This window comes from Chrysemys picta, unplaced genomic scaffold (assembly GCF_011386835.1).
Source record: "Chrysemys picta bellii isolate R12L10 unplaced genomic scaffold, ASM1138683v2 scaf460, whole genome shotgun sequence".
In the NCBI taxonomy this organism is placed as follows: Eukaryota; Metazoa; Chordata; order Testudines; family Emydidae; genus Chrysemys; species Chrysemys picta.
This window is the reverse complement of record NW_027053167.1, coordinates 29097-50000: the sequence shown is the minus strand read 5'-3', so window position 1 is coordinate 50000 and position 20904 is coordinate 29097. Positions and strand designations below refer to the sequence as shown.

The 20904-nt window shown below is 49.4% G+C and overlaps 1 protein-coding gene across 3 annotated transcripts; it reads left to right on the top strand.

The window, feature by feature from the left end:
- The first annotated feature begins 1973 nt into the window (after window positions 1-1973).
- On the top strand, window positions 1974-20269 carry LOC135978813 (class I histocompatibility antigen, F10 alpha chain-like). 3 transcript variants are annotated; one of them, XM_065579580.1, is made up of 7 exons: window positions 1985-2737; window positions 3002-3277; window positions 4903-5178; window positions 6933-7034; window positions 7447-7479; window positions 18355-18396; window positions 18902-20269. In XM_065579580.1, the coding sequence occupies exons 2-7, from the start codon at window positions 3118-3120 to the stop codon at window positions 18904-18906; spliced, it is 618 nt and encodes a 205-aa protein (XP_065435652.1). In that variant the 5' UTR covers window positions 1985-2737; window positions 3002-3117; the 3' UTR covers window positions 18907-20269. The 3 variants fall into 3 exon arrangements, with proteins under 3 accessions (XP_065435653.1, XP_065435654.1, XP_065435652.1); XM_065579581.1 differs by lacking the exon at window positions 7447-7479 and having other exon boundaries at window positions 1974-2737; XM_065579582.1 differs by lacking the exon at window positions 18355-18396 and having other exon boundaries at window positions 1975-2737.
- Window positions 20270-20904: the final 635 nt, after the last annotated feature.

Sequence of the window (20904 nt, the reverse complement as noted above, 5' to 3'; positions counted from 1 at the left end):
ATTTTCTGCAGGTACTTCTTGTCTCCCAAGATCACTCTGACTGAGACAAAGAGCCACACACAAAGTCTTCCCCCCTCCCAAGATTTGAAAGTATCTTGTCCCCTTATTGGTCAGATGCCAGCCAGGTCAGGTGTCAGTCTGGCTACCTGAATTTCTTAACCCTTTACTGGTAAGAGGATTTTATAGCACTGCATCAGACCCTCTCCCCCGTCCCTTTATATTTATGACAGAAGTAGAACAAGAAATGTTCAGGTAGACACAATTAGGCCAATCTCTTTTTATGGCTTGTGGATTCCTGTGTGCTAACCCCACATGCTTTTGTTTTGTTGTAACCTTTAAACTGGATCCCAAGAAAGCTACTCTTGGTGATTAATCCTTGCAGTTGCTCTTTTAAGATCTAGCAATAACCTAAGTTTTCCAAGTTTTTTTTAAATAAAATTTCCTTTTTGTAAGAACATGACTGGATTTCTGTGTCTTATGAGGTAAAGAGGTAGTGCATATATTAATCAGCTAATACAACCGCTGGGTTCTCCTTTTCTTTTGTTTCCTTTCTTGGCTTTCCCGAAGAAGGGGTGGAAAAGCCGAGGGGCCCCAGAAAAACTTCCCAAGAGAGTTCTTCTGGATTGGCAAAAGGCAGATTTTCACTTGGGTGGTGGCAGCATTACCAGGCTGGAGTGGCCAGTATTAATTTTTCGAGTCCTTGCAGGCTCCCACCTTCTGCACTCGAAATGCCAGAGTGGGGAATCAGCCTTGACAACATCCCGCTGGGGGACTTAAACCTGGTCCTGTCAGAGCTCACGGGGCCTCCCTTTGAGCCTCTAGCATTGTGCCCTCTGTTGGACCTTTCCTAGAAGGTCGCCTTTCTGGTAGCAATTACCTCAGTCAGGAGGGGCTCGGAGATTAGAGCTCTTATGTCAAAACCTCCATATACAGTGTTCTTTAACGACAAGGCAGTGGCGTAGCCAGGTTAAGAGCACGGGGAGCGGAGCTAAAAAAAGGCACCGGGAGCAAAAAGTGTCGGGAGAAAAAAGGCGCTGGGAGCAAAAAAAAATGCTCCACTCCGGCAGCAGCGCAGGAGCAAAAGGCGTCGGAGCACAAAAAAGGCGCAGCTTCTGCTCAGGGGGGGAGCGGCCGCTCCCCCTGCTCCCCCCCCCCCCGGCTACGCTACTGCGACAAGGTACAACGTTGCCGCCACCCCATGTTCCTCCCAAAGGTAATCTTGGAGTTTCATAGTAATCAGGGTATTTTCCTGCCCATTCCCTTCCTCAAGCCGCACAAGAATAGGGAGGAATGACATCTCCACCCTCTGGATGTTAGGCAGGTGTCCTAAGCTGATCCATAAATCCACACCGCTCTGATAGGATGAAAACCCTACCCCTTTTGGCTCAGAGAATTTCATTGTGGATTACATTGTGCATTCACATGTGCTACGAGCAGGCAGGTGTCCCACCACCTGCCTTCCTTGCGGCCCATTCTGTGAGAGCACAAGCTTCCTCAGTGGCGTTCATGGCCCAGGCCTGATCCAGGACATTTGCAGAGCAGCGACCTGGGCGTCAATACATACTTTTTCTTCCAACTACGCCATTACCCACCAAGTGAGAGATGACACTGGGTTTGGTTGGGCAGTATTGTAATCCATGTGTCCATGAACTCCGAGCCCACCTCTTACGGTATTGCTTGGAAGTCCCCGAACGTGGAAGGGACATGTGCAAACAGTTGAAGAAGAAAAAATGGTTACTAACCTTTCTGTAGCTGTTGTTACTTTTAATGTTTTCCACAAGTGATTAGTGATTTTTGGGTGTCTGATGTTCAGAGGCCGGGTGCTCCCACTTTCTGATCAGGCCCCTTTAAAGGGTCTCAGTCAGGCACCCAAAATCACTAGTCATTGCTGAAAATCTTGGCATTTACCTCGATGTATCTAATGCAGGGTGAGGGAGGTGTGAAAATATTTGGGACCCTGTGTGAGTTCTACCCAGTTTGCCAAGCTAGGGGTCTGATCCTTTCCCCACGTTTCAGTCTTCCTCGTGATCCCCACACTGTTCTCTGTTCACCACAGCCTCTCTCCTGCTCCCCTAAATTCTCCTTCCTGTCCCCATCCCCCTTCCCTCCCCCCAGTCTCCCTCCCTGCCTCCTATCAGCCCAGGGGTGGCTCCATTAACTGAGTCTGCTCTTGGTTGTGTGCGAGATGGGGGCCGTTGTGAAGATTAGCCTGGCTGTAGGAAAATGGTGGCTAGCTGAACTAAGGGCCGTCAGTGGCCTGATCCTCACAGGGAATCACCTTGAAACAGTGGCCATGTGAATAAGAGGCCAAGCATATGAAGTTGGTTCTTTGCCATTCCTAGACTGAGTTGGGGGCACGGAGAAGATGGGGCAGGGAAACAGAGTGACCCTGGGCATTCTGTGAGGTCATTAAACCAGAGCAGAGGTTAGTGTGGGGGACAGACCTGTACCCCCTCCTCACAGGGGAATGGGGGTACTGTCAATGACGGAGGTGGGGGACCAAGTGATCCTGAGGACCCTGCAAAGTTAATACAACCAGAGCAGAAGAGAGTGGGGTACAGACACCCTGAACTCCCTCTCTTCTCCAGAATGACCCTGACTACGAGAACTGGGGGGATCCTCAGAGAGCAGAAGAGAGCTGGAGGGGATAGATCCCTGCAATATCCGGAGTACTCCCTTTGGGATTGTGCCACCCTGCTCCTCCTGCAGGGAACATACAAGAACAAGCAGCAGTGAGGTACTCCTTGAAGGTTGTGAGCAATCTGCAGTGGGGGCTCTTTAGTGTACAAGACCCAACAGATGGAGAGGGTGCCCCCTGCGGGTTTGGGTTCCCTCCTGAAAGGAGCTGGGAGGGTGTAGGACCCAACAGCATAAGTGGGAACCCCATTTCTCAGGGGAGGGAGGGCCCAGTAGCAAGAAGAAGAACCACTGGGCTACCTGCAGTGGGCTCTTGGTGAGATTTTCAGAGAGAGACTGCTTCTGACCCTCAGCTGTGTTTCAGGGTTTCACATCATCCAGACGATATACGGCTGTGATCTCCGGGAAGACAACAGCATTCAGGGGTTTTACCAGGATTCATATGACGGACGAGACTTTCTTACCTTCGATAAGGAGACCATGACTTGGGTAGCAGCAGATATTGGGGCTCAGATCACCAAGAGGAGATGGGAGGCTGAAGTAAATGACAACCAGCAGTGGAAACGCTACGTGGAGGGGAATTGTATTTCCTGGCTAAGGAGTGCTCTAGAGTACGGGAAGGAGACTCTACAGAGGAAAGGTAAGGCGGGGGACAAGCCCCACCTAGGGGGACACTACTGGCTACATCTCCATTCCCCAGCCCCAGTTCCAAACTGGAGCAGATGGGTAGGCGGATATTCAGCAAACCTTGCACCAGGGATAGGTGGGGAAACAACCCCTTCCCCATCAGTTCTGCTGGAAAAAAAGATAAGAAATTGAAAATGTTAAAAGCAGTTCACTGTAGAGAAGCTGCATCTCCAGAGCCACTTGACCAAATGAGCGCAACTTCACATCACAAATTCTACCTCTTCCTCTGATGTGACACAGCCGTTATCAAGGCAATCTGTACTTGTGCATGTTAGAGCACTCTGCTTAATTATGGAAGTGCCACTTCTATGGACACCAGCTTCATTCACCATGTAATTCTTCCCCATTCACTGTCTGTACCATCATATTTCTTGTGTTGCCCCCAGCCCGTGTTCCATCAATGATGGTAGCTTTGTCCTTGTTGCCAAACTTCTCCTACAGTCATTTATGTGCTTCCTTCCATGCCATTCCCTACATGTGGAATTGTCCTCCCCATACTAACCTGGAAGAAGGCTCCCCTTGTCCTTAAAGTTTTCCCCCTCAAGACCTACCTTTGCTACAACACTTTCATACTTACTTTTTGATTCTTTTATCAATAAGACACCAGATAATCACACTCAAATTTATTACCAAAGCTTTTTAGTTAAAGATTAATCACAAACATAGAAGGGAAGAGGTTAAATGCTTTAACACTCCAACTCAGGAGGACAGCCTGCTTCAAAATGTTAACTCACTATTACCCGTTTATGTACCTTGTCTGTTACCATATACACACATTTCCCAGATTCGTTAGCATCATTACACACCCTGATCTTTCCCTTCCCAAACAGTTTGCACTTGCTGTTCAAGGTTACTTGAAATTTCTACCCAGTTTTTTGCAACAATTATACTAATTGCTTATTTCTCTCACAAACCTCAGCAGAACATTATCTTGTCCTTTGCCATCTTTACAAATGCCAACAAGAAAAATCCATACACAGCATTGTAATGTGTATTTCAATGCCAGGGGGCTGGGAAACTGATTTTTCAACATTAGCATAATTCCTTTTGAAATCCATAATATTGGGGTAAATAGATTTGGTAACAACCTACAAGAAATTAGTCAATTCATATTAGCTCGTTTGAGGGGCAATTTAGCACTGTGTGTCACTTTTTGTTTAATGGGCCCTTTCCGTCTCTAATTGGTCAGTTTATCCAGTCCAGTTTTTGCTCCCTGGCCAGGGCAAGATTCTTCTCTCTTTCAAATCCAGGGACTGAGAGGAGATGGGTACAAACCTAGCATGTGATTGACACCTGTATCTGGAGTTTAGTGAAACCTGTCAAGGTATTTGTGTCTCTGTGGTTTGGAGCAGAGGCCAGGTCAGGGACCTGGATTCAGGATTCACCGTTGCTGATGCTGTGAATTCGGCACAGAAATCCTCTAACATGGTGGTTCTCTCTCATCAGAGGGATTCTGTCTCATGGACTCTCATCCTCTCCCACTGCTCGGGTCTCAGAATTTCATGCTGCAAAGCTCTAGAAAATGCTGCCTGGATTAGAGCTTGAAAACACCTAACTTGAGTTTCTTCTTTTTCCCAGTGTGTCCAACAGCTAGAGTGAGCGACAGGTCATCTCATGACGGCCTCACCACCCTCTCCTGTAAGGTCAGTGGATTCTACCCCCGGGACATCACCGTGACCTGGCTGAAAAATGGGGAGAGCAGACAGCAGGAGACCTACTCTGAAGGCATCCTACCCAATAGGGATGGGACCTACCAGACCTGGGTGACAATGGAGATTGATCCCAAGATCAAAGCCCATTATTCATGTCACGTGGAGCATGAAAGCCTGTTAGAGCCACTCTCTGTCTCCTGGGGTAAGGAGTTTGTGTGTTTGTCTGTTTTCCTAGTGGGAGAGGGGGAATCCATTAAACTCAACCCCTGAAAAATTCTCATTCGGATTTATAGGCTGAAGCTGGACTTTCTCAGGGTCTGTGAGGCCCTGTCCTCTTTGGCTCTGTCCCCCTGCAGTCAAGTTCTTGTGCTAGAGTTGGGACCCACAGTGCCTGGGGCTCATGTCTTGCTCTCCAGTTTGCTGCCTCTGGGGCTGTTGGATACATCTCAGCAATACAGTGTCTCTGAAGGGAGAAGATTAACAACGAGACATTAAGGCCTGAAGGGACCATTCTAATCATCTGATCTGAGCTCCTGCCTAGTCCAGGGCAGGGGGAAATCACAGTCTGGTCATCTGTGGGCAAACCAGCGCTGATCCTTCAGAAAGAGATTTCCATTCCAGATGTAGTCTCCAAGGGATGGAGAATTTATCACATCCCAGGAGAAGCTCAAATCTGCCCCTTATTTCCAGACAGAGTTGGTCTTGCTTCAGCTTCCAGCCCGTTCTCAACTTCATGCACTCGTGGTCCTGCCATGAGTGCAGGGGATGGGACTAGATAAGCTCTCGAGGTCCCTTCTAGTCCTAGGATTCAGCAGGTTCTCAGAAACACGACTCTATGGGCCCATGTGGCCAGAGGTAGAGGTTTAATGTTGGGAGCAGCTTGTTTCTGTGCGCAGTGATGCTGGAAGAGAGGGTCTGGCCTTGGAATGGAGCGAGGAGGCAGATTAGAGCCCTGCATCGGGGGAGTGTCTCCTATGCACCTAGCACAAGGAAGTCGAGAGAGAATTTATTACCCATCTTTTTGCTTGGTTAATTGGGATGTGGAAAAATGCAGCATTTGGAAGTGCAAACAATTTCTAAAAGGGCAGCCTGCACTGGAAATCTAGTCAACAGATGGTTTCACATCATAATCCTGCTACTACGTCCCCTGCCAATTTTTGTGTCATAAACCACATTTCCTTATTCTCTTAGAAATATTTTTCTTTTTGCTGTATTATTATGTGGATCTTTCAGACAACAGTAGAAGCTGATTAATGAAACTTAAAGTGTATACAGAACTTGGGGTTTAACAGGTTCATATAAACCAAGAACAGTATTAAAATATCTCTATTGTCCCCTCTTCACTTCCTGCCCCCTCAAAAAACACGCATAGTGTCTAACTATATTCATGGCAGGGAAATCCAGAGCTTTGAGGTCAATTTCCAGTTTGTCACCAGAATCACACAATGGGACTGTGTTCCATTAGTCATGAAAGTCAGGGTGGTCAAGGGGGAGTTAGGGGCTGGGAGCCAGGACTCCTGGAAGGGGAGTGGGGGCAGGTGGGTTAGGGGAGGAGGGGCTGGAAGTCAGGATTCCTGGGGTCTATTCCTGGCTCTTTCACTGACTCTGTGTGATCTTCAGCAAGTGTTCCCCCTTTCCCGTTTAGGGACGATACTGACATTAATTCTCTCTAATAATTAGGTTTATGAAGATTGATTAATGTTATAAAAGTCTTCTATTTTAAGTGCTAAATATTTATTATGAATTGAAGTGGTAGAGGCTGGGTCTAGTGTCCAGGACTTTCTGTGGTGGGGTATAATGCCTGGTAGGTGCATGGTGGCTGCATTGGAAGGGGTGGATGGTTGCAGGATTCAGCCCTTATCTGGGGAGCTGACTGACTGATCCCTGCACTGGGATGAAAGGGGGGTTTTAGTGGGGGATTTTTCCCCATTGCTCATTCTCTCCATTCCATTTCAGAACCAAATAATAGTCTGATTCCCATTGTGGCTGGAGTTATCACTGCAGCTGTCCTGATTGGTGTTATAATCGGAGTATTCTTCTGGAAAAAGCAATGCCCAGGTAAAGTGGCTGGGTTGGGGGCATTCCCTGGACTTGCGGGGCCCTGCACACCTACCTAAGGCCAACAGCAATACAGGAGCCAGTGTCAGTACTGTGTGACTGTCCCACTGCGGGACTGAGCTAATGACCCCCATGGGAGCTGCTGGAGGGCCAGACCCAGAACCTGGGTGCGGGTTACAGTTTATATGAGGCTTGGTTTTCCAGCGAGCCCAGCAGCCAGTGGACTGAGATCTTTGGAAACTGTCTCGTGTCTTTCTCTCCTGCCGATCGTGAGCGCCTGGGACCTTGAGTCCATTACTGGCGCCAGGGGTCTATATTGGGCCAGGGGCCCTGTTTCTGAGCTGTGGACACAGATCGGAGTCGGTTCCTATCTCGGGAGCTGCATTCACTGAAATTTGCCTTCTCTCTGCAGGGAGGACGGGAGACGGCTACGCTGTAGCTCAGGGTAAGTGACAAGAGACCCATCGCCTCTTTTCAAGTGACCATCTCTGAACAGCCATCAGTATTTGCTTGTGGATTTTAGCCTGGAGCCACTGACAGGAGATCCTCGCTCCCACTCATAGACCTTGTCTACAATGAGGCTTTTCGGGAAATCTCCAACTATTGCTCTAGTACCATAGAATCCTAGAACTGGAAGGGACCTCGAGAGGACATCTAGTCCAATCCCCTGCACTCAAGGCAGGACTAGATATTATCTAGACCAGGGATCTCAAACTCAAATGGCCACGAGGGCCACATGAGGACTAATGCATTGGCTCGAGGGCCACATCACTGACACCCCTCCCCTGTTGCCCCCAGCCCTGCCCCAACTCTGCTCCTTCTATTAGGCCCCGCCCCTTCCCTGCCTTTCCCACCCCTTCCCTGCCCCCATTCCAACCCCTTTCCTTGAAGTCCCCACCCTAACTCCACCCCCTCCCTGCTCCCAGGGGGTGCAGGAGGGGTGCGGGGTGTGGCCAGGGCTCAGGGCAGGGAGTTGGGGTGCAGGATGGGTGCAGGGTGCGGCAGGGGGCTCAGGGAAGGGAGTTGGGGTGCAGGAGGGTTGGGGTGTGGGCTCCGGCCCAGCGCCACTTACCTAGAGCAGCTCCGGGGCCAGGACAGGCTCCCTGCCTGCCTGCCCTGGCCCAGCGCCACTCCGGGAAGCAGCCGGAACCACATGCCTGCGGCCCCTGGGGAAGGGGCCATGGGGCTCCGTGCACTGGCCTTGCTGCTCCTCCAGATACCTCCCCCGAAGCTCCCATTGGCCACGGTTCCCCGTTCCCGGCCAATGGGCGCTGCGGAGGGGCGGTGCCTGGAAGGGAGGGCAACGCACAGAGCCCTCTGCCCCCACCCCCACGCCCCGCCGCCACAGGGACGTGGTGCCGGCCGCTTCAGGGAGCGACGCAGGGCTTGCGGCGCCACGGGGGCTATAGTTTGCCCACCCCTGGCCTGGAGGGGGTGCGGAGTGGGCCACGGGGAGCTTTGCAGGCTGCAGGAACTAGCCCCACAGGCCGCATGTTTTAAGACCTCTGATATAGACCATCCCTGACTAACCTGTTCTTAAAACCTCCAATGAGAGAGATTCCACAACCTCTTTAGGCAATTTATTCCAGTGCTTAACCATCCTGACAAGATTTTTTTCCCTAATGTCCAACCTAAACCTCCCTTGTTGCAATTTAAGCCCATTGCTTCTTGTCCTGTCCTCAGAAGTTGATGAATACAATTTTTCCCCTCCTCCTTGTAACAACCTTTTATGTACTTGCAAACTGTTATCATGTCCCCTCTCTGTCTTCTCTTCTGTGACTAAACAAACCCAATTCTTTCGATCTTTCCTCATAGGTCATGTTTTCTAGATCTTTAATCATTCGTATTGCTCTCCCGTGGACTTTCTCCAATGTGTCCACATCCTTCCTGGGCACAATGCTCCAGTTCAGGCCTAATCAGCACAGAGTAGAGAGGAAGAATTACTCCTTGTGTCTTGCTTACAACAATCGGGCTAATCATCCCAGAATGATGTTGCCTTTTTTTGCAACCGTGTTACACGGTTGACTCATATTTAGCTTGTGATCCACTATGACCCCAGATTCCTTTCTGTGGTACTTCTTCCTAGGCGTCATTTCCCAATTTTGATGTGTGCAATTGATGGTTTCTTCCTAAGTGGGGTAATTTACATTTGTCCATATTGAATTTCATCCTATTTACTTCAGACTGTTTATCCAGTTTGTTCAGATCATTTTGAATTTTAATCCTGTCCTCCAAAGCATTTGCAACCCCTTCCTGCTTAGTATCGCCACAATCTTAATAAGTGTACTCTCTATGCCATTATCTAAACCCTTGATGAAGCCATTGAACAGAACCAGACCCAGAACTGATCCCTGAGGGTATGTCTACACTACGAGAGTAGTTCGATTTTACTTAAAGCGAATTTGTGGAACCGATATTACAAAGTCAAAGCCACACTAAGGACAGTAATTTGACTTTGTGAGTCCACACTAACAGGGCAAGCGTCGACATTGGAAGCGGTGCACTGTGGGCAGCTATCCCACAGTTCCTGTAGTCCCCGCTGCCCATTGGAATTCTGGGTCGAGCCCCCAATGCCTGCTGGGGCAAAAAATGTGTCAAGGGTGGTTTTGAGTAACTGTCGTCATTCAACCCTCACTCCCGCCCTCACTCCCTGAAAGCGCCGGCGGGCGATCAGTTCGCGCACTTTTCTGGTGATTGATAGCGCGGACGCCACAGTACTGCGAGCATGGAGCCCGCTGCGATCATCGCTACAGTTATGGCCGTTGTCAACACCTCGCACCTTATCATCCACCTTTTTCAAAGGCAGATGCTGAGAAATCGGGCGAGGAGGCTATGGCAGCGCGGTGAGGACATTAAGTCTGAGAGGGGCACAGACCTCTCGCAAAGCACGGGACCCCGCGCCGTGGACATCATGGTGGCAATGGGTTATGTTGATGGTGTGGAACGGCGATTCTGGGCCCGGGAAACAAGCACAGACTGGTGGGACCGCATAGTGCTGCAGGTCTGGGATGAATCACAGTGGCTGCGAAACTTTCGGATGCGTAAGGGAACTTTCCTGGAACTTTGTGAGTTGCTGTCCCCTGCCCTGAAGCGCAAGGACACCCGGATGCGAGCAGCCCTGACTGTCCAGAAGCAAGTGGCCATAGCCCTCTGGAAGCTTGCAACGCCAGACAGCTACCGGTCAGTCGCGAATCAATTTGGAGTGGGTAAATCTACCGTGGGGGTTGCTGTGATGCAAGTAGCCAACGCAATCGTTGAGCTACTGCTTTCAAAGGTAGTGACCCTGGGAAATGTTCAGGTCATCATTGATGTCTTCGCTGCGATGGGATTCCCAAACTGCGGTGGGGCTATAGATGGAACTCACATCCCTATCCTGGGACCGGCCCACCAGGCCAGCCAGTACATTAACCGAAAGGGCTACTTTTCAATGGTGCTGCAAGCACTGGTGGACCATAGGGGACGTTTTACCAACATCAATGTTGGATGGCCGGGCAAGGTTCATGATGCTCGCGTTTTCAAGAACTCTGGTCTGTTTAGATGGCTGCAGGAAGGTATTTACTTCCCTGACCACAAAATAACTGTTGGGGATGTGGAGATGCCTATAGTGACCCTCGGGGACCCAGCCTACCCGCTAATGCCCTGGCTCATGAAGCCCTATACAGGTGCCCTGGACAGTGAAAGAGAACTCTTCAACTACCGGCTGAGCAAGTGCAGAATGGTGGTGGAGTGTGCTTTTGGACGTCTCAAGGGGAGATGGAGAAGCGTACTGACTCGCTCTGATCTCAGCGAAACCAATATCTCCATTGTTATTGCAGCTTGCTGTGTGCTCCACAATCTCTGTGAGAGCAAGGGGGAGACGTTTATGGCGGGGTGGGAGGTTGAGGCAAATCGCCTGGCTGCTGATTATGCCCAGCCAGACAGCCGGGCGATTAGAAGAGCCCAGCGGGACGCGCTGTGCATCCGGGAAGCTTTGAAAGCTAGGTTCCAGAGTGAGCAGGGTAACCTGTGACTATTAAGTTTGTTTAAACAGAAGCTGCACCTGCCCCCGTTTCTTTACCCACTTAATGTTGACTATCCTCTCCAGTTACATACCTTGTTCACCCCGTCTCGCCCCTTCCAACACACCTTTAAAAATAAAATAAATTAAACTTTGTTCGTTAACACTGTTTTCTTTATTAAGGATTTCGTGGTAAAGTGTTGAAACTGGGACGCAGACTGGTGGGGAGTGGGTGTAGTGATGGAAAGGACGCTTCTAAACTCGAGGAATGACAGGCTCCTGCTCCTAGAGCGGTCCGCAGTGGTGGACTGGTTGTTTCAACGGAGCCTGCCACCCCTCCTTTTCGGGACTCTGTGTGTGGGGGCTATGTGACTTTGTGGGGGGGGGAGGGAGTTACAGATCCCCTGCTGCATGGCTCTGTCATCCAGGCTAAGGACCGCTGCATAAGATCTGTAACCACCCTCCCCCGCCACACACTCACATAGCCCCCCCACACAGAACATGAAAACCACCTCCCAGCCTGACCAGGGTGCCTAGTGACTGCAATGTGTGTGTGACCTTCCGCTGAACCTGCCCCCGTGTCTGTACCCTGGTAAAGGTGACTGTCCTCTCCAATTACCAACTCCCTTCCCTCCCTTCAAACACACTCTCCTCTAAAAAGCAACAGAGGGTCCTGTGGCACCTTTAAGACTAACAGAAGTATTGGGAGCATAAGCTTTCGTGGGTAAGAACCTCACTTCTTCAGATGCAAGTAATGGAAATCTCCAGAGGCAGGTATAAATCAGTATGGAGATAACGAGGTTAGTTCCATCAGGGAGGGTGAGGTGCTCTGCTAGCAGTTGAGGTGTGAACACCAAGGGAGGAGAAACTGCTTCTGTAGTTGGATAGCCATTCACAGTCTTTGTTTCATCCTGCTCTGATGGTGTCAAATTTGCAAATGAACTGGAGCTCAGCAGTTTCTCTTTGGAGTCTGGTCCTGAAGACTCCAAGTCTTATCTTGGAGTTATCTCCATACTGACTTAAAGGTGCCACAGGACCCTCTGTTGCTTTTTATAGATTCAGACTAACACGGCTACCCCTCTGATACTCTCCTCTAAAAGAACATGATGGAAACAGTAATTAACAGAAACGTATTTTTTATTAAGAACTACACAGTTAGGGGATGAAACTGGGACGGGGCTTGGGTGAGGTGCTTGGAGCGAAGGAAAGGACTTATAAAATCTTTGGGAATGAGAGCCTTCTGTTACTTGAGCAGTCTGCAGGGGTGGAGTGACTGTTTTCACGGCCCCTGCCGCCCCTCCTTCTTGGGACTTTGGGTGAGGGGGGGATGGGACTTTGTGGCGGGGGAGGGCGGTTAGAGAGAGAATGCAGCGGGGCTCTGTCCTCCTGTCCTGCAGAACATCTACAAGGTGCCGGAGCGTTTGCTCCCTCATTAGTCCAAGCAGCGTTTGAGTTGCCTGCTGGTCTTCCTGCCGCCACCTGTCCTCCCATTCGCTGTGTGATCGCTGGTATTGCAACATGTTCTCCCTCCATTGGGTCTGCTGTGCCGCCTCGGCTTGGGAGCAGGCCATAAGTTCTGAGAACATCTCGTCCCGTGTCCTTCTCTTTCGTCGCCTGATCTGCGCCAGCCTCTGGGAGGGGGATGCCGGGGTAGGTCGGGAGACACTCGCAGCTGTGGGATGGGAAAAAGGGAGTGAATTCATCAGAAAGATACAATTTTGCGAACAATGAATATAGTCTTTCTCTGTGAACAAGACCATGCACAGCACCTATCACATGCGCACTCAGTACAAGGTCGAATTTTCGGCCTTCCCATTGAGTGCCTGGGGTCTTGCTGTACAGATCACACAAGCGGGGCCGGACAACGGAATTCGGCTAGCAGGCGGACATGGTAAGCCGTAGACTTTTGGCTGCTTAAAGCTTAATTTATAGCAGTGCCCTCCTTTCACGTTCCAAGCAATGCTCCTAGCATTGGCCAGTTCCTGCTGCCGGCAATCCGGCCAGCATGAACTCTGCCCCTGTCCCAACCCCCTCACGGCTGTCCCTGGGAAAGATCCCTCCATGCTGCCCCTGTCCCGCCTCCACCGCATGGCTGTAAACCGCCGGTTACAGTTATGTAAAGGAACAGACAATCAGTCCCAATACTAACATTCCCCTAATTCAAAGCAGGTCACCATGAGTGATATCACTCTGATGACGATTTCGGAGACAGAGAAAGACCGCATGCTGCGTGAATGCCAGCAAGCACCAGGGCCGTATGCCGCCATGTTTTGCGAGGCAATGATCCCGGAGTACTTCCTGCTAGCCTGGCGCGGAAAAGTTTCCTACCATGGAGGACGCAATAAGGCCGCTCTCCCCAGGAACCTGATGCAAAGGCTTTCACAATACCTCCAGGAGACCTTCGTGGAGATGTCCCAGGAGGATTTCTGCTCTATCCCCGGACATATTGACAGAATTTTCCAGTAGCTGCACTGGCAAGGACTAGAAACTAAAGCGCCTAGGGCAAACTAATCATGAAAAACCCATTGTTAAGATACCATTCCTATTCTGTTCAAAATAAATGTTTAAAACACTTACCTACTGATGTTTCCCCTGATTTACGGTCTGGGTTACCACCTTGGGAGGGTTGGTAGGGGATCTCCGTGAGGGTGATTTCCCCTGGCTGTTGGGGAAATCAGCGTTGAAAGCGCTGTCGACTGCCTCATCCTCCACATCTCCTTCCTCATCTTCCCCGTCCGCGAACATCTCCGAGGAAGCGGCCGTCGACAATACCCCATCGTCAGAGTCCACGGACAGTGGTGTGGTAGTGGTGGCGTCCACACCTAGAATGGAATGCAGTGCCTCGTAGAAACGGCATGTGTGGGGCTGGGATCCAGAGCGTCCATTTGACTCTTTGGTCTTCTGGTACCCTTGTCTCAGCTCCTTAATTTTCACGCGGCACTGTGTTGCATCCCGGCTGTATCCTCTCTCCGTCATGGCTTTGGAGATCTTCTCGTAGATCTTGGCATTCCGTTTTTTTGATCGCAGCTCTGAAAGCACGGACTCATTGCCCCACACAGCGATCAGATCCAAGACTTCCCGATCAGTCCATGCTGGGGCCCTCTTTCTATTCTGCGATTGCATGGTCACCTCTGCTGGAGAGCTCTGCATCGTTGCCAGTGCTGCTGAGCTCGCCACGATGTCCAAACAGAAATGAGATTCAAACTGGCCAGACAGGAAAAGGAATTCAGATTTTCCTGGGGCTTTTCCTGTGTGGCTGGTCAGAGCATCCGAGCTCGGACTGCTGTCCAGAGCGTCAACAGAGTGGTGCACTGTGGGATAGCTCCCAGAGCTATTAGCGTCGAATTACATACACACCTACCCTAATTGGACATGGCCATGTCGAATTTAGCGCTATTCCCCTCGTCGGGGAGGAGTACAGAAATCGATTTAAAGAGACCTCTGTCGAAATAAATAGCTTCGTTGTGTGGACGGGTGCAGGGTTAATTCGAGTTAACGCTGCTAAATACAACATAACCTCCTAGTGTAGACCAGGCCTGAGGGACCCCACTTGTCATGCCCTTCCAACATGACTGTGAACTATTGATAACTATTCTCTGGGAACAGTTTTCCAACCAGTTCTGCACCCACTTTATAGTAGCACCATCTAGGCTATATTTCCCTAGTTTGTTAATGAGAAAGTCCTATGAGACATTATCAAAAGCCTTACTAAAATCAAGTTATACCACATCTACTTTTTCCTCCCATACATAAGGCTTGTTACCCTATCAAAGAAAGCTATCAGGTTGGTTTTACACAATTTGTTCTTGACAAATCCAGGCTGACTGTTACTATCACCTTATTATCTTCTAGGTGTTTGCAAATTGATTGCTTCATTATTTGCCCCATTATCTTTCTGGGTACTGAAGTTAAACTGACTGGTAGGTAATTCTTCGGGTTGTGCCTAATCCCCCTTTTTATAGATTGGCACTATGTTTTCCCTCTTCCAGTCCTCTCTGCCATCTTCCATGACTTTTCAAAGATATTGGTTCAGATATCTGCTCTGTCAGTTCCTTGAGTATTCTAGGATGCCTTTCATCAGGCCTTGGTGACTTGAAGATATCTAACTTGTCTAAATCATTTTTAACTTGTTCTTTCCCTACGTTAGCCTCAGATTCTACCTCAATTTCACTGGTGTTCACTATGCTTGACGTTCAATCGCTTTAAAACCTTATGGTGAAAATTGAAACAAAAAAGTCATTTAGCCCTTTCCCCATACTCACATAGAATCTCAGGGTTGGAAGGGACCTCAGGAGGTCATCTAGTCCCACCCCCTGCTCAAAGCAGGACCAACCCCAACTAAATCATCCCAGCCAGGGCTTTGTCAAGCCTGACCTTAGAGGTTTTTAAGGAAGGAGATTCCACCACCTCCCTAGGTAACCCATTCCAGTTCTTCACCACCCTCCTAGTGAAAAAGTTGTTCCTAATATCCAACCTAAACCTCCCCCTCTGCAACTTGAGACCATTACTCCTTGTTCTGTCATCTTCTACCACTGAGAACCGTGTAGGTCCATCCTCTTTGGAACCCCCTTTCAGGTAGTTGAAAGCAGCTATCAAATCCCCCCTCATTCTTCTCTTCTGCAGGCTAAACAATCCCAGTTCCCTCAGCCTCTCCTTATAAGTCATGTGCTCCAGCCCCCTAATCATTTTTGTTGCCCTCCGCTGGACTCTTTCCAATTTATCCACATCCTTCTTGTAGCGTGGGGCCCAAAACTGGACACAGTATTCTAAATGTGGCCTCACCAGTGCCGAATAGAAGGAAATGATCACGTCCCTCGATCTGCGGGAAATGCCCCTACTGATACAACCCAAGATGCCATTAGCCTTCTTGGAAACAAGGGCACACTGTTGACTCATATTCAGCTTTTCGTCCACTGTAACCCCTAGGTCCTTTTCTGCAGAACTGCTGTCCAGCCATTCGGTCCCTAGTCTGTAGCAGTGCATGGGATTCTTCCGTCCTAAGTGCAGGACTCTGCACTTGTCCTTGTTGAACCTCATCTTATTTCTTTTGGCCCAATCCTTTAATTTATCTAGGTCCCTCTGTATCCTATCCCTACCCTCCAGCGTATCAACCTCTCCTCCCATGTTCTGTTATTGTCTTTCTTTCCTCATTGACTAATGGGCCTACCCTATCCTTGGTCTTCCTCTTGCTGCTAATGTATTTGTAGAATGTTTTGTTGTTACCCTTTATGTCTCTAGCTAGTCTGATCTCGTTTTGTACCTTGACCTTTCTGATTTTGCCCCTACATACTTGCATTATTTGTTTACAGTTATCCTTTGTAATTTGACCTAGTTTCCACTTTGTGTAGGACTCTCTTTTGATTTTTAGATCATTGAAGATCTCCTGGTTTAAGCCAGTGTGGTCTCTTGCCATCCTTCATTGCTTTCCTGTGCAGTGGGATAGTTTGCACCTGTGCGCTTGATAATGTCTCTTTGAGAACTTTCCAACTCTTCTGAACTGTTTTTCCCCTTAGACTTGCTTCCCATGGGATCTTACCTAGCAACTCCCTGAGTTTGCTAAAGTCTGTCTTCTTGAAATCCCCATTATTTTATTGTGTTGTTTTCCCTCCTACCATTCTTTAGAAACATGAATTCTGTCATTTCATGATCACTTTCACCCAAGCTGCCTTCCACTTTCAAATTCTCAACCAGTTCCTCCCTATTTGTCAAAGTTAAATCTAGAACAGCCTCTCCCCTAGTAGCTTTCTCCACCTTCTGAAAGAAAAAATGTCTCCAATACATTCCAAGAACTTGTTGGATAATCTGCCCTGCTTTGTTATTTTCCCAGCAGAGGTCGTCTTCAGTAGTGTAGAGTGGCTGTAGAGACATGTTCTGTAACCTTGCTCAGAGGAAGTCTAGATGATGCAGTGGTTAAAAACACCTGAACCCCATCTCCTCAATTGCTCCACCTTTGCTATCACTGGTGGAATTGCATTGCTTGCGGGGATGGGTCCCAATTTTTCTAGTGCAGAGAAGGCGATGGTCAGGAATGTATACGGTGGTGTTGGGCAGAATTATTATCCCCCTAGAGCTGTGCTGTGTGTGGCTGAGTGTGACCCTGAAGGTGTCTGACCTGCTTTTAATGTTACACTTCTTTTGACTTACCTGAAAGTTGGTTTGGTGCTTGTGAAGTCTGGGCCTGATCCAAAGCCTGTTGAAGCCAATGGGCGTCTTTCCATTGACGTCAGATCGGCACCAAGCTGTCACCTCGAGGACCACAAGTTCAAATCCCCTCCTCAGTTGTCTCCTGCAATTAGCTTTAGGGACAAGACCAAGACTAAAACTATGGGAAATATTTACATAAATGATGGACTGTCTCAGAGGCCATCTAATGCCTGGCACCAAGAGTCAGTATAAAATGCGTAGATCTGCCGGGCCCTGCTAGGGTGTAGCCGTCCAGCTCTCTCTTTACCCTCACAGGGGTGTCTCCAGCGGGTACCTGAGGGGGTTTGAGAAGTGCCAACACAACCTCCTCGGAGCACCCCCCTTCCTCCTACAGTTGGCCCTGAGTCGTGCCTCCCTCGCTCCTCCTCGTTACTCCAGAACAACGGAAATTCACAGGCAAGAACTTTGTTAACGTGGAGTTAAGGTTGCAGGTGCTCAGCCCTGCCCTGTGCTCCCTGTGTTCTGAGTGTGTTGAATTCCCAGAAGTCAAAGGTTGGCAAACCAGGATATGCAGAGGTAGAATGATGCTTCCCACGCAACTCGAACTCTGCCCCAGTGGGTCTGGGAATAGGAACAGGAAGTAGAACAGCACCAGGCCAAACCAAACTCACCCTTGTCTGTGTGCCCAGCACCAACCCAAATCAGCGTTCCTCTTCATGCCATCCACACTGTTCTGTGCAGCGCCATTGATTAAGGCGGGAATTGCTGTCGATTGGCAGGGTGTGAGGGTGAAGTCTGTGGTCTGCTTGAAGGACCCATTTGGGCACAGACCGAAGGGGGCAGAGTTGAGGTTGTTTGGCCTGAGTATCCATAGCCCAGCATTTCTTAGTTTGCTAGCCTTTGACTGTTGAGTGTTCAGTGCTTCCATTCTGAAGAGACAGGAAAAGCACAAGTCAGTGCTGACCTCGTACAATGGTAACGTTTTTTGCATGTGAATAGTGGAAATCCAGGGCAACTGCATTGTAGACTGATCTGTGCACCAACCAGCTCACTGCTAGGGAAGAGTAAGGTGATGACTGTTCCCTTTGGATAAGAGTCCCCCGTATCTATTAACTACACTGAAGCCCTGCCTTGTGAGAGATGCTAATATACTCTCTCTTCTCCTCCTCCTCTGCACAGCAAGTGACCAAGGATCTAGTGGCTCTGACAGATCTGCCAAGGGTAAGTGAGGGGGGCTCTAGCCTGGGGGTTCACTGCTCTCACTGAGGCCTCTGGAGAGAGACACCTAGTCCAAGTCATTGGACCCTGAGTCTCACTGGCCCGTCCCCTCTAGCAAACCAGCCCCACGGAGCAGAACAAGGGAGTTCTGGATCTCTTATTTCCCTTTTATTCACACGGGTTTGCAGCCAAATCCCCCTTGTTTTCTCTGCGATGAATTTAGGTGTGAAAGACTCTAGTGAGAGGGGTTTCTCTGTGGCTGCTGATAGAGCATTGGGTGAGATTTGTAATGATAAATCCAGCTGCTTCAGAGAACAGTCTCCAGTGAACCTGCAGGAGGGACAGAGCCCAGCACCTGAGGCTCCAGGAACACAGATCTCTGACACTGGAGCTAAAAGCTTTGTCGGCGGGGTTAGAGATTTTGTCCACTAAACATGGAGCCACTAGGGTGACCATCCATTATGGCAGGTTCCCTTTAATAGACGTTGCCTGTGTTTAACTTCTGCAGCTTAACAGAGCCTGTTGGAGTCTGTGCCACAACCTGAGGGGACCCCAGAGAGGAAGATGGATGAGCTCTGCTCTGTCTCCCTACAAGAACCAATCAACCTCTCCCAGCTTTTCTCTGGCACTTGGAGTGTCCCATGTGGGATTTCTGGCCTCATTTATCTGCTCACTGAACCACGTTTTACCTTTTAGATGTAATAGTTTTCTGTAATAATGTTTTATTTGCACAAAATAATTTCCAAAATGTGAATGGATAAAAACTCTTTTAGTAAGAGTTTAGTATTTGCTAGCATTTAGTGTGTGCACTCAATGCTCTACGCTGCGCAGTGCTGTTTGCACACTCTGTACGGTATGCTAGATATGTGAGCAGTAACTGCTTGTGTGTATATGGTGGGGGACCTATTTTTTTTCTGTAGAATTTCATGATTGTAACATGGTAAATGGCCTGGTCTACTCACAGCTGGTAGCACTGTTGCTATCATCAGCGGAGGAAGTCTGTTGGACAGGAATAAGTGTCTGCATTTAGTTTATAAGTGCCTCTAATGGCCTGTTCACCATTTGTAGAGCCATAGAAATGCTGGGCTAGAAGGGACCTCAAGAGGTCACTGGCAAGACCAAGTAAACCAAGACCATCCCTTGTCACACCCCAATGGCCCTCTCCCTCAAGTCCCCTGGGAAGGCAGATCAGTATTGTATGTTGCTAACGCTGGTGCAGTATTCTGGGAAGGGTTAAAGGTGTGAGTGAGTGGGGAATGGAAGGTTCCTTTGCAGGTTTCAGGAGGCCAAAGGAGGGAGAGAGAGACAAGGGAACGAGTTAACTTGACACTCCAGCTAGGCGTGAAGATAAGAGGTTGACTCCAGCCCAAGGTCACTGCACACAACAGATTCTCTGCTACCTGCCAAGAAAGAGGGGGACCGAGCTTCCAACCCTGCCCTGCCATAAGAAAGGAGACTCACAGAACAGAAACTGGAGGGGCTGTGAAAAGGAGGGAGACAGTGAAGGTCAGCGAATGGGAGAACAGCCGTCTCCCATCCCCTGAAGCCGGAGTGTTTTGGGGAAGCTGAGGAAGCCACAGATAACCGGTTCAGACTGGGGCAGAGAGCAAAAGCCCTCAGGAACACCTAGGGTAAAAACCCTCCCGAGAGCGGAAGCAAGTTGGAGATTTACAGCAAACCCTGGACGACCTGTGCACAGGGAAGAAATTCCCGTCCACCCTTCCCCCCGCCGCCTTCTTACATTACACCCAGACTTGGGTTGTGCGTGTGAGAGTATGGGTTAGGGCTCAGGCACTAACGTTTCCTTCCTTCCTCAGAGTGACATGGGAAACACGCAGCACTCTGCTGTTATTTTCTTAATAAAACTTTAAACTTAGTTACTTGGTGTGCTCTCTTCATCTCCACCCCTAAAAATCCTGCTGCCTTAGACTGATCACCTAAGGTCTCTGGCAGTTTGGTAACATAAATCTGTCACACCCTGACAGATGTTTGTCCAGCCTGTTCTTAAAAACCTCCAATGATGGGGATTCCACATCCTCTCTAGGTAACCTATGTGACTAAGTGGGATATTTTCCTAATGTTGCGTATGTATACTGTGTGTGCCTCAGTTTCCCCCATGTGCTGCATGTCTAACCAAGGTGGGAGGAGGGGTGTCTATTGTTGCAGAGGACCAGGTGTGACCCAGTCTAGCAGCCTGGACCCCAGACCATAGCCTGGACACTTTGTAACTTAGCAACTGATGACCTGAAGGCCCATCCCAACTTGGAGCCAGCCAGTTATAGGCAGCAGAGAGAACAGAGAGCTGAAGAGAGAGAGTCACCTGGAGATTTGTTTGCCTGGGAAAGAAGACAGAGGATGGTGGCAGGGCCTTGGAGGGGATATAGGAGGGACCACAGGAAGGAGGAGTCACTTCTGGGCTGGGAACAAGGAGCCGCCTGAGCCCACCTGGGTGGGGACAAGCCCAGCAGGATGGTGCTGAGAATTTCTTGCTCGAGGCCCCTGAGAACTTCC

What these genes read in the sequence shown, in the direction of transcription:
- LOC135978813 (XM_065579580.1), top strand. Translation starts at nt 3,118, where the DNA reads ATGACTTGGGTAGCAGCAGATATTGGGGCTCAGATCACCAAGAGGAGA. An exon ending in GGAGACTCTACAGAGGAAAG is followed by an intron (nt 3,278 to 4,902) that starts GTAAGGCGGGGG and finishes TCTTTTTCCCAG; the next exon opens with TGTGTCCAACAGCTAGAGTG. An exon ending in CTGGAAAAAGCAATGCCCAG is followed by an intron (nt 7,035 to 7,446) that starts GTAAAGTGGCTG and finishes TTCTCTCTGCAG; the next exon opens with GGAGGACGGGAGACGGCTAC.